This window comes from Oncorhynchus mykiss, chromosome 27 (assembly GCF_013265735.2).
Source record: "Oncorhynchus mykiss isolate Arlee chromosome 27, USDA_OmykA_1.1, whole genome shotgun sequence".
Taxonomy (NCBI): domain Eukaryota; kingdom Metazoa; phylum Chordata; class Actinopteri; order Salmoniformes; family Salmonidae; genus Oncorhynchus; species Oncorhynchus mykiss.
Window position 1 is genome coordinate 10459498 of NC_048591.1, and position 12975 is coordinate 10472472.

The 12975-nt window shown below is 45.6% G+C and overlaps 1 protein-coding gene across 2 annotated transcripts; it reads right to left on the reverse strand.

Moving 5' to 3' along the window:
• Window positions 1-25: 25 nt before the first annotated feature.
• On the reverse strand, window positions 26-2645 carry LOC110507531 (XIAP-associated factor 1). 2 transcript variants are annotated; one of them, XM_036964739.1, is made up of 7 exons: window positions 2476-2645; window positions 1934-2069; window positions 1761-1817; window positions 1372-1585; window positions 1140-1210; window positions 774-877; window positions 26-611 (listed from the first exon to the last, which is right to left on the reverse strand). In XM_036964739.1, the coding sequence occupies exons 1-6, from the start codon at window positions 2517-2519 to the stop codon at window positions 794-796; spliced, it is 606 nt and encodes a 201-aa protein (XP_036820634.1). In that variant the 5' UTR covers window positions 2520-2645; the 3' UTR covers window positions 26-611; window positions 774-793. The 2 variants fall into 2 exon arrangements, with proteins under 2 accessions (XP_036820634.1, XP_021443247.1); XM_021587572.2 differs by having other exon boundaries at window positions 774-965.
• Between the last annotated feature and the right edge of the window lie 10330 nt (window positions 2646-12975).

A 12975-nucleotide genomic window follows, 5' to 3' on the forward strand; every position in this document is an offset into this window, starting at 1 on the left:
AATGACGAGACACCAAAACTGAAGCTCTGGAACCTTCACAGCTTTTATTGTTGTCACCATGAAACCAAAGAGACACCTTGTGACATCACAATAGGAGAAGATAAAACCGGACGGCTCACAGTATTTGGATCCATTATTAACAAAAAATATAATATCCTTAAGTGTGTGTACAGCAAAACATTTGATTGTAAATCAGTTATGTACATTAGTAAACAAATATTAAAATGTAAAACTTTTGATGAGTTCAATGACGGAGAAAACATTCCCATTTTCAGAACATACTGCATTTCAGTTGTAAACAATGTATTATACAACAATCATAGAATAGGACTCTTATCCTCTTGTAGAGAAGAATCCTGACTAATTTAATAAGTCCTAATCTCTTACCGTTACCCCCAACCCGTCCAGTCACCAGAAATAACTCAACTGCCTCTGAAATACACATTTTCGGGCAAAAAATAACTTGCGATTTGCTCAAATAAATCACGACTAACCTTGTCCATTGTGTTATTAATAATTTGTCAACCACTACACCAATTCACCATGGAGTGTTCCTTCACAAGTTCTGAGCATGTTTCTCATTTCAAGTTGACATGGATTTGACATTTAATCTGAAAGAGAAACAAAAGACCCAGTTAGTTTGTCTCTTTTTCATCACTCCAAATGATTAAAAAGGGGACCAGGGTTTGGGTCAATTCCAGGGTTGGAGACTGAATTGAAATGGAATTGCCCCAATCCCAGAAGGCTACTGTGTTTTTGGGACAGCGCTGTACCTCATGCCATCGTAGTGTGACTACGGGGAGAGCCAGGTGACAGTGGGGACAGGTGCTGATCTGGTCAATATCCCCCTCTCTCCCCTCTTGCCTCCTGCCTTGGGCTGAGAACAATGCAGACTTCATAGAATTGGTCAAACGAGGACTGGGCTGTTCCTGTTCAGCCTCCTCTGATGTGTGGACACACCACAGCTAGCAGTTGGGGAAGAGATTTGAACAAGTCATTTAAACACAAAGCTCTTTCCATGGAGAATCTGCATTGAGATTACTTGTTTGTCCCAGAAGTAGGCTTAATATAGGTGGTAAAACAAGGAGGAATGATCTGATGATGATAACTTGGGTTCATGCTGTTGAATAAGAACATACCTGATGTTCTGCCATCTCCTCCAATGGGAAAGACCTCATACAGCTCCTGCAAACCACTGCTGTTCGCCTGCCTGCATCCAGAAAACACCACATTAGTTTGAATATAACATAACATGGAACACCATCATATCAAACTCATCTGACTGGATAGTGATTACGATTTCCATTTTCCAATGGGTTGAATATTACATATGGCAAATCAACTTAAACTGAAGTGTGGGGGTAGCCTCACCGTTGGAGGATGGTGGGGAGGGGTTATCGGGAACATAGAGGTCAGGGCAGATCTGGGCATGCTCCGGCTGGTCCCTCAGAGTGACGTAGCGTCCGCAGTCGGAGCAGCGCTCGGTGCGACTGCCACACGCCACGCTGTGCTCCGCCATGGCCGACAGCGGCAGCTCCAGCTGGCAGAACTCACAGCACTGCAGCCTTGCCTTACACTCGTCCGACTGAGAGGGGGGGGGTGATTCATTCTTTATAACAATCGTTATTATACACCTGTATCAATTACAGCTTGATTATGATGATCATGCAGAGGAACTCATTCCAATCCATTCACTGAAACGGCATCGTCATGATGTGTGTGTGTGTGTGGCAATGCAGGTGACCGTGGAGCAGTCTCACCTCATGGTCCAGTAGCTGGCAACGCTCCACCTTTTTGTTGCACTTGGTGCATTTCACCTGTGAGAGTGACGAAACGACAATATATCGGACGTATACAATTGGGCCCTTTATCTCTCAACATCGACTCAAGTATTTGGAAGTGATCCTGGTTTCATTACAGCAGAGTGGTTTACCTGGGTGTGCTGGTCCTGATGATGCTGCTCCAATAGCTGTCTGGGAACCGGCTCATCACAGTCTGGACACAGGCACAGGAACCGCTGGCAGTGGGACTCGTGCAAGGCAAAGTTGGACACAGCCACCTCCTTGTGACTGACAGTTGAACACGAGCACAGGAGAAGTGTTAGAGGCACGACAAGACCACTGACCTGAGTGGGCAGGGGTTTAAAGAACTTAAGTAAAAATACTTGAAAGTAGTACTTAAGTCGTTTTTTGGGGTATCTGTACTTTACTTGATTATTTATATTTTCGACAACTTGCACATTCCCTTTCAAAGATTCTAGACTAGGATTCCATGTATTGACAGAAATGCCTCTTGTAAAGCTGAAATTGTGGCAGCCCAGTGAATATTATTGACAATGTATCTTATTATGAAGTGAACGGTCTCTCTCAACAAACTAACGCATATATTCTACCAATTCATGCTGAAGAATATCCACTGTTACTTTGATGCTTTCTTTTGAACGTTTTACATATTAAAATGTTTTAATTATCTCACCACTGGTCACAGACACGGGTTGTGTCCTCTTCCTTGTCTGCCATCGCGTAAAAGGTGTAAATTCTGATTCCAAAACCAGTAGCTACGCCCGACCATGCATTTAAAACCAATTGTTTTACGCTCAACTGGTGCAACCCGTCTCAGGAGACTTAGAACATAGCATTGTGAAACTAGCGACATTGAGGTGTGATCATAGGGCTAATTTACTAAATAAAAGTCAACCTGGAGAAATTTTACTTGGCTGTTACATTACGTTTTTCAGATTTAAAATCACACAGCAAATATTGTTTAAAGTTACGTAAATTGAAAATAGAAACTAGATTTTTTTCAACATGTTAAGTGTTGGTCCCATCTTTCATGAGCTGAAATAAAAGATCCCTGGAAAGATCACGAAAAGCTTATTACTCTAATTTTGTGCACAAATTTGTTCAGATCCCTGTTAGTTAGCATTTCTCATTTGCCAAGATAATCCATCCACCTGACAAGTGTGGCATATCAAGAAGCTGATTAAAAACTGCATTATCATTACACAGGTTCACCTTGTGCCGGGGACAATAAATGGCCACTCTAAAATGTGAAGTTTTGTCACACAACACAATGCCACAGATGTCTCAAGTTTTGAAGGTGCGTGCAATTGACATGCTGACTGCAGGAATGTCCACCAGAGCTGTTGCCAGAGAATTGAATGTTCATTTCTCTACCATAAGCCTAAGTGTAAGTCTAAATGTCATTTTAGAGAATTTGGCAGTATGTCCAACCGGCCTCACATCCGCAGACCACGTGTAACCACACCAGCCCAGAACCTCCACATCCTGCTACTTTACCTGCAGAATTGTCTGAGACCAGCCACCAAGACAGCTGATGAAACAGAGGAGTGTTTCTCTGTAATAAAGCCCTTTGTCACCATTACAAAGGGGGTGTTTTAGTATCCTCAGAACTTCTCCTAATAACATCCAGGTTAATGCCAAAGAGATTGATCTCATAAGAAACATTTTTCAGCAGAAATCCACTGTCACTTGATAGCAACATTTTTTTTCCATTAAAGGTCTTCACATCTAATTTCTAGTGTACCATTTAAACTATACAAGCTGTTACTTTAGTATCCGCTGAACCTCTCCTAATAACATCCAGGTTAATACCATGGAGATCTACGGCCAAAATCTACCATCCCCGCTGGCAAAAATGTACATTCTCAACAAACTATGCAGGTATTCCTAGGAATCACCCAGAGAGCTACCATTTCTTCATCTGGAATAATTTCTTTAAGCACATTGACATCAAATCTGGATCCACCCATATTCTGGATGATTACGCTGCCAACCTCATAGAGGAGTGTGATTCCTTCTTGGAGAAGATCATAGCTGCTGGAGGAATCGACCTCTTTGTTGGAGACGAACGATGATCATAGGATAGAGTATATTATTATATTTATTCAATTCTATTCTAAAGCTGCTGGAGGAATTGACCTCTTTGTTGGAGATACGGAGGATGACAAATTACACAACACAACAGCTCAATCAAACAGACATGGTTGAATTATCTTTCAAGTTTATAGTCTTGTCCAGACATGTCACTGTTACAACAGATAAGGTCATGTTTTGTATTGTGGGACACGTACTTTTTCAATGACACCCACATGACATGTTGTCATGAAGGCAACAAACACCACACGCACTAACCAGTTATAAAACACTATATACTATATAGGGAATAGGACACAACCAGTGTTTGTAGGAGTGTCCCCTCACAGCACTGTTGTACATTACAAACGCATCTGTTATCAATGACAAAGTCCAGTGAGAGTAAACTCCACCAATAGAGTTATAATATAATATAATTACCAATGCTGCTACGGTGAGACCACTGCATTACTGGCCATAGAATGTAACTGTGACGGCTATGCTAACCAAACTAACCAAACTCCTCACAGGAGGCTGCTGAGGGGAGAACGGCTCATAATAATGACTAGAACTTGCAAATGGAATGGCATCAAGCACCTGGAAACCAGGTGTTTGACGTCTTTGATACCATTCCGCTGATTCCGCTCCAGCCATTACCACGAGCCCGTCCTCCCCAATTAAGGTGCCACCAACCTCCTGTGCTCTGTCTATCCATCTCTCTCTCTCCCTCTTCCCCCTCTTTCCCTCCCTCCCAGGTGAATAAGTTGTTTCTAGGGGAGTGTCTGTACAGGAGGCAGCGCTGTCTCTTTCCCTGGGACTCCCAGTTTGTCTGGGCTGTGCTGCAGAACCTCAGCGAGATGGCTCTCTACTTCTGGGAGATGGTCGGAATGATAAACAACACGCTCACTCAAAATCCTGTGTTTAGGTGCTTTATCCTCATACAAAAATACTGCACATCTAACAGTGATGCAATTCAAGAGCCTAAATTATTGATTTCTCTCTCTCTCTCTCGCTCTCTCTCTCTCTCTCTCACACTCCCCCATCTCTTCCTCACTCTCCCTTCTCTCTCTCAGCTTCTCTTCAGTCACTCTGTCTGTCTCTCTCGCCCTCCTCCTCTCTCTCTCAGGCAGGAGAGTCTGTCCTTAGTGGTCTGGCATGCTGTAAGGTCCTGATGGTGCTGTCAAAAGATCGAGACCGAGACCAGGCTTCCCATGAAGGAGTTTGATAAACTGGCCAAAGGTAGGTTAGCCTTTATCTTTGCTAAAGAAAAGTAACAGGATAATACATACTACAGATAATTATGTGCTGCAGCATTTTGGGCTGAGAAGTGTTGAGGGTTAACCCCTTCCTCTTTCTCTAGATGTGTTCAGTGTCTGCTACCAGAGCAGTGAAAGCTGCTCCTTCGCCCTCCTCATAAGGAAGTCTCCCGTGAGGGGCGGAGCTACCTGTGTGCAGGTAGGGTGTGTGTGTTTGTGTGTGGTTTGTCATTCACCTTCATAAAACTAACCAGACCGTTAGATTTTAAGTTTGTCAGGACTAACTGCTACATTTTTCTTGAAATGCTTGTAGAACAATTGCTATTAAATGGGAAATGTTTTGTGTTGTACTGTTCAAGCAAAAAAAAAAATAATAATAAAATAATTATCAACCATTCTCATCGGTGCATTGTGTCACCGTCAGGTTTGAGAAACGTATCTACTGCACATCTCTCTCCCAGAGGAGCCCGCCAGGTCCCAGATGTTCCGGCTGCACCTGGGCAACACCACCCCCCAGCCTGAGTGACGCAGACCTGCGTACTCTCGCCAAGGAGACAGAAGGCTACTCTGGGGCCGACATTAGCATCATTGTACGAAATGCCCTCATGCAGCCTGTCAGGAAAGTGCAGTCAGCCACACACTTCAAAAAGGTCATTTATACACATGATATAGTAAGTCTATTGCAGTCGACTCTTGCATACCACACTTTGGGTGTTTCTTTATCTCTACTTTTGAGGAGATTTATGATCGTTTTTTGTTGTTGCTTGTGATGGTACTATAGGTGCGAGGGCCATCCTGTACCAACAGTCAGTTGACGGTGGATTACCTTCTGACCCCGTGCTTGCCGTCCCTAGAATTGACCTGGATGGACGTGACGAGCGACAAGCTGCTGGAGCCCATCGTCTGCATGGTGAGAAACACACATTCACAACACAGAGATACTATGTTCACTGACATCCACTGCTCACAAACATACTGGAACATGCTGTTTCAACATTCACCGTTCACAAACATACTGGAACACGCTGTTTCAACATTCACCACTCACAAACATACTGGAACAGGCTGTTTCAACATTCACCGCTCACAAACATACTGGAACAGGCTGTTTCAACATTCACCACTCACAAACATACTGGAACAGGCTGTTTCAACATTCACCACTCACAAACATACTGGAACAGGCTGTTTCAACATTCACCACTCACAAACATACTGGAACAGGCTGTTTCAACATTCACCGCTCACAAACATACTGGAACAGGCTGTTTCAACATTCACCACTCACAAACATACTGGAACAGGCTGTTTCAACATTCACCACTCACAAACATACTGGAACAGGCTGTTTCAACATTCACCACTCACAAACATACTGGAACAGGCTGTTTCAACATTCACCACTCACAAACATACTGGAACAGGCTGTTTCAACATTCACCACTCCTTACACCGTCTGTCCTCTCAAGGCCCGTCCGTTATTACAGTTTTGTGTTTTTGTATTTGTTTTTATGTCTATTATTTTGACCATTTTTATTTGGAATTCAGTTTAAATTTCAGTTAGTCTTCAGATACAATTTACGCGTTTTTATTTGGTTTAGAAATCTGTTTTGTTTAAATATGATTGCTGTCTTGGTTTTAGTGTTAGGGACAGAAAGAAGTACTTTCAGAATGTATTCACACCCGTTGACTTTCTCCGCGTTTTGTTGTGTTAGAAAGTGGGATTAAAATGAATCTGGCCTTTTTTTGTCAACGATCTGAACAAAATACTCTGCGATGTCAAAGTGGAATAAAAAATATAACATTTGTAATAAAATAAAATAAAATGAAACCCCCTGAGTCAATACTTTATAGAAGCACCTTTGGCAGCAATTACAGCTGTCAGTCTTACTGGGTAAGTCTCTAAGAGCTCTCCACACCTGGATTGTGCAAGACTTGCCCATTATTCTTTTAAAAACGATTCAAGCTCTGTCGAATTGGTTGTTGATCATTGCTGGATGACCATTTTCAGGTCTTGCCATAGATTTTCCAACAGATTTAAGTCAAAACTGTAACTCTGCCACTCAGGAACATTCACTGTCTTCTTGGTAAGCAATTGCAGTGTAGATTTTGCCTTGTGTTTTAGGTTATTGTCCTGCTGAAAGGTGAATTAATATCCCAGTGTCTAGTGATAGCAGGCTGAACCAGGTTTTCCTCTAGGATTTTGCCTGTGCTTAGCTCCATTCCGTTTCTTCTTTATCCTGAAAAACTCCCCGGTCCTTAACGATTACAAGCTTACTCATAACATGATGCAGCAAGGACTACGCTTTAAAATATGGAGAGTGGTAGTTACTCAGTAGTGTTGCATTGGATTTGCCCCAAACATAACATGTTGGATTCAGGACAAAAAGTGAATTGCTTTGCCACATTTTTTGCAGTATTACTTTAGTGCCTTGTTGAAAACAGGAAGCATGTTTTGAAATATATTTTATTCTGTACAGGCTTCCTTCTTTTCACGCTGCCAATTAGGCTAGTGTTGTGGAGTAACTACAATGTTGTTGATCCATCCTGAATTTTCTCCTATAACAGCCATTAAACTCTGTAACTGTTTTTTTCACGATTGGCCTCATGGTGAAATCCCTGAGCGTTTTCCTTCCAATCTGGCAACTGAGTTAGGAAGGATTCCTGTATCTTGTAGTGACTGGGTGTATTGATACACCATCCAAAATGTAATTAATAACTTCACCATGTTCAAAGGAATATTCAATGTCTGCATTTTTACATTTTAAATGACCAATAGGTGCCCTTCTTTGCGAAACATTGGGAAACCTCCCTAGTCTTTGTGATTGAATCGGTGTATGAAATGCCCTGCTTGACTGAGGGACTTTGCAGATAAGTGTGGGGTACAGAGATGACAGAGAACACTATTATTGCACACAGAGTGAGTCCTATAACTTAATGTGTATTTCATTAGATGTGATTTATGTCCCTAATTACGTTTTTGAACATGCACTGATTGCATCTTTTATTTCATTTACCCACCTTGGCAGAGTACCTATTTACACATAACCACTATAACTCAACAATTAGCCTCAATACCTCCTAAATAGCATGAAAAGTGGAGGGTAGGAACAGAAAAACAGAAAGCATCTCTAAACAGGCAAAATGTTAGTCTACTAACTCAACTTTGTGATATTGTGTTCAAGTAAACGGAGGATTTTTATTTTGAAGCTTTTTGCGCAATTTGGACCCGTTAATGTCGCTTAATGTCGCTTATTTCACAAAGCTATAAGAAAGACAGGTTGTGAACAAGCTCGGAGTTTCACTTGTCTGTTCATGACAAATAGAAACCGAAAGCATCGACTCAATGCCTCCCTCTCTCCATTCCTCCGCAGCTGTGAGAGGAGCGCCACCAAATGGTCTATAATAACCCGTCATTGGTGACCGTGTTGCGACTCAATTACGGTAATAACCTAATTTATGGGTGCCATTGCGGTGCTAGTCGACATCATCACTTTATTTGTATTTATTTTATTTAACTAGGCAAGTCAGTTAAGAACAAATTCTTTACAATGACGGCCTAATGAGGATATGGGGCCGTTATTAAAAAATATATATATAATAATAATAAAAAATATATATCAATATTTTTTAAATTATTATTATTATTATTTTTTATAACAGTACTCTGCCAAGGTGGGTAAATGAAATAAAAGATGCAATCAGTGCATGCTCGAAAAACATAATTAGGGACATAAATCACATCTAATGAAATACACTCACTCTGTGTGCAATAATAGTGTTGTCATCTCTGTACCCCACACACATATATATATATATATAGGACAAAACACACATCAAGACAAGAGAGACAACACAACACTACATACAGAGAGACCTAAGACAACAACATAGCAAGGCAGCAACACATGACAACACAATTACATGGAAATTAACTACTTTTCTACTTACCAGGTGTAATTTGAAATGTGAGGCTGTGTTGTTTTACTGTGCATGCATGGCCCTTTTTAGGGATAGCCAGGCCCTACACACTAACTGATTATCAGTGCGCTTCCTGCCCCAGTACTCGGCCATCACCTCCCCTCTGCGTCGGCTGTTGAAGAAGGAGGTGTACTGGGCCTGGACACCCAACGATGCACAGGTTGTCCATTCTCTCAAAGAACTGCTGACCACTTCACCTGTCTCCTCCTGGGACAGAGGATACACGTGACTCCTGGGAAGTGCTGCGTCTACCAGGAGATGTATCGCACAATCTCCCCGTCAATGAGGTAGTAATTTAGTCGCCCTCTTCTTACAGAAGGCGAGAGCCAAATCGGCATATTCTGAGGGGATGTGTACGGTGGAGACATGGTCTGGACTTTCCACCGTAGACGCACCGATGGAAACCCCTTACACACCTCCCTGAGCACTCTCGTGACCACCCCTTGAGAGCCCTCTGTTGCCAGGAAATAGTGGGGTCATGAAAGGCCAACCAGGATAAGCCCAGCACCACGGGAAACACAGGAGAATCAATAGGGAAGAGACTGATTCTCTCCTCATGACCCTCCTGCGTAACCATGTCAAGTGGAGCCCTGACCCTAATGGTCGACTATCTAGGGAGTGCACAGGGAAAGGCATATCCACAGGAACAAGGATCCCTAAACTATGAGCAAATGAACAATCAATAAAATTCCCAGCCGCGCCTGAATCTACTAGTGCCTTATGCTGGGAATGCGGGGGAAACTCAGGAAATGAAACAAACACATACATGTGAGCAACAGGGGGCTATGGGTGAGCCTGGTGCCGACTCACCTGGGGTGACACGACAGTGCCCTGCCTGCTGCCTCGACTCCCTGAGGGACCCCTCCAGCACCAACCAGCAGGGTGCCCTCTGCGGCCACAGATGGTGCAGGGAATGGCCCCTCCTCCGGTCGCCCTAAGTGCAGCACCTCCCAGCTCCATGGGCGTCGGAGCGAGGTGCTGGGTGATGGAACTGACAGATCCCAATCCGCACGTCCGCGGGAGGTCAGCATGTTTTCCAGCCGCATGGACAGGTCCGCCGTCCCATCCTACTCCCTCGGGAGCGCAAGTCAAATCCCATTGGGACCAGGGGAAAGAGGGGAGAGAGAGTTGGGCCAGTAACCGAAAGGTTGCTGGTTCGAATCCCAGAGCTGACAACGTCGTTCTGCTCCTGAGCAAGGCAGTTGGCCCACTGTTCCCCAGCGCCAGAGATGTGGATGTCAATTAAGGCAGCTCTCTATCCCCCTTTCCCCTTTCAGTTGAGGCCAAGGGAGTGTGTGAAACCAGCAGTGAACCACTCAAGGGGGCATCAATGGCAGAGTGAGGACATGCAGGAGGTGGCACCTTCCTCATTCGGCTGGCATGCCAGCGAGAGCCGTCAACCAGTTGAAATGTTGCTGGGCCCAGCTGATGGTTTTACCCCTTTTTCTCCCCAATTTTGTGATATCCAATTGGTAGTTACAGTGTTGTCTCATTGCTGCAACTCCCGTATGGACTCGGGAGAGGCAAAGGTCGAGAGCGGTGCGTCCTCCGAAACATGACCCTGCCAAGCCGCACTGCTTCTTGACACAAGGCTTGCTTAACCCGGAAGCCAGCCACACCAATGTGTCGGAGAAAACACTGTACTCCGGGCGACCATGTCAGCGTGCATTGTGCCCGGCCCTGCACAGGAGTCTCCAGAGCAGACAAGGACAACCCGGCTAGCCAAACCCTGCTCTAACCCGGACGACGCTGGGCCAATTGTGTGCCGCGTCATTGGTCGCCTGGTCGTGGCTGGCTGCGACACAGCCTCGGATTGAACCAGGATCTGTAGTGACGCAGGTAGCACTGCGATGCAGTGCCTTAGACCTTCGCGCCACTCTGGAGGTCCAGCTGGAAGCCATGCTCTCTTTCTTTGGTTGTAGCGCTCCTGACTTTTACTCTGTTAGCTTTGCACTGCTGCTTTGACTGTCGAGGCTGTCGGGTTGCCAATAGAGACGGAGTGTGTAGGGGCAGCTCTAGTTCACGTCCTAACATCAGCTTGGCAGGAGAGACTCTGGTGGTGGAGTGGTGAGCAGCTCTGTAGTGCAGCAGAGTTTGCGACAAGGACGCAGTGAAGGTGCAACCCTGAGCTAGGTGATCCCTCAGTACATTTTCCAGGGTTTGATTGAACCCCCCCCCCCCCCTCCCCAGTTGGCCTGGGCGTAGTAGTAGGCTGTTCTGATGTGCTTGATCCCCTTGCTTTGGATGTAAGAGTGTTCACTGCAGATGTCCAGTTAGATATGTTCCCACGGACCGGAGGGCCAGGCCAGTGACTGCACTGGTGGTGTTGGGCCTGTCTTTCCACCTACAACATATGTTTCCATTCGGCCCTCCACTTCACCTGCCTCCTCGAGTTTATTTTTTGTGAAGAAGAAGGATGGGGGTCTGCACCCGTGTATTGACTATCGAGAGATAAATCAGATCACTGTGAGGTGTAGCTATCCGCTGTCTCTCATCGCCAGTGCGATCGAGTCAATGCACGGGACGCGCTTCTTCACAAAGTTGGATCTCAGGAGCGCTTACAACCTGGTGCGTATCCGGGTGGGGGACGAGTGGAAGACGGCATTTAGTATCACCTCAGGGCACTAAGAGTACCTCGTCATGCCGTACAGGTTGATGAATGCTCCATCAGTCTTCCAGGCCTTTGTTGACGAGATTTTCCGGGACCTGCACGAGCAGGGTGTAGTGGTGTATATTGATGACATTCTGATATACTCCGCTAAACGCGCCGAGCATGTGTCCCTGGTGTGCAAGGTGCTTGGTCGACTATTGGAGCATGACCTGTATGTCAAGGCTGAGAAATGTATGTTCTTCCAACAGTCCATCTCCTTCTTAGAGTACCGCATTTCCACTTCAGGGGTAGAGATGGACAGTGACCGCATTTCAGCCATGCATAATTGACCGACTCCCACCACGGTAAAGGAAGTGCAGCGGTTTCTGGGGTTTGCCAACTACTACCGGCGCTTTATCCGAGAGTTTGGTCAGGTACCAGCTCCCATTACCTCACTGCTGAAGTGAGGACCGGTGCGGCTGCAGTGGTCGGCTGAGGCGGACAGGTCTTTTGGTCACCTGAAGGCTCTGTTTACCTCGGCTCACGTGCTGGCTCATCCGGATCCCTCTTTGGCGTTCATAGTTGAGATGGACGCATCCGAGGCTGGGATCGAAGCCTTGCTCTCTCAGCACTCGGGCACGCAACCAAAGCTTCGCCCCTGTGCCTTCTTTTCGAAGAAGCTCAGCCCGGCGGAGCGAAACTATGATGTGGGTCCCCCACAGGGTCAGGAGCTGTTGGCTGTTGTCAAGGCTCTGAAGGTGTGGAGACATTGGCTTGAGGGGGCTAAACACCCTTTTCTCATCTGGACTGACCACCGCAATCTGGAGTACATCCGGGCGGCGAGGAGACTAAACCCTTGCCAGGCAAGGTGGTCTATGTTCTTTACCCGTTTTGCTTTCACCCTCTCCTACAGACTGCGGACGCCCTGTTCACTCATGTCTTCCGGCACTACGGGGTGCCTGAGGACATAGTCTCTGATCATGGTCCCCAGTTCACGTCCAGGGTCTGGAGAGCGTTCATGGAGCGTCTGGGGGTCCCGGTCAGCCTCACCTCAGGTTTTCACCCCGAGAGTAACGAGCAGGTGGAGAGAGTCAACCAGGATGTGGGTAGGTTTCTGTGGTCATATTGCCAGGACCGGCCGGGGAATGGGCGGCGTTCATCCTCTGGGCAGAGATGGCCCAAAACTCACTCCGCCACTCCTCCACTAACCTCTCTCCTTTCCAGTACGTACTGGGGTATCAGCCGGTTCTGGCACCGTGGCATCAGAGCCAGA

What these genes read in the sequence shown, in the direction of transcription:
- LOC110507531 (XM_021587572.2), bottom strand. Translation starts at nt 2,519, where the DNA reads ATGGCAGACAAGGAAGAGGACACAACCCGTGTCTGTGACCAGTG. An exon ending in ATCAGGACCAGCACACCCAG is followed by an intron (nt 1,818 to 1,933) that starts GTAAACCACTCT and finishes TCACTCTCACAG; the next exon opens with GTGAAATGCACCAAGTGCAA. An exon ending in TCACACTACGATGGCATGAG is followed by an intron (nt 612 to 773) that starts GTACAGCGCTGT and finishes TTTCTCTTTCAG; the next exon opens with ATTAAATGTCAAATCCATGT.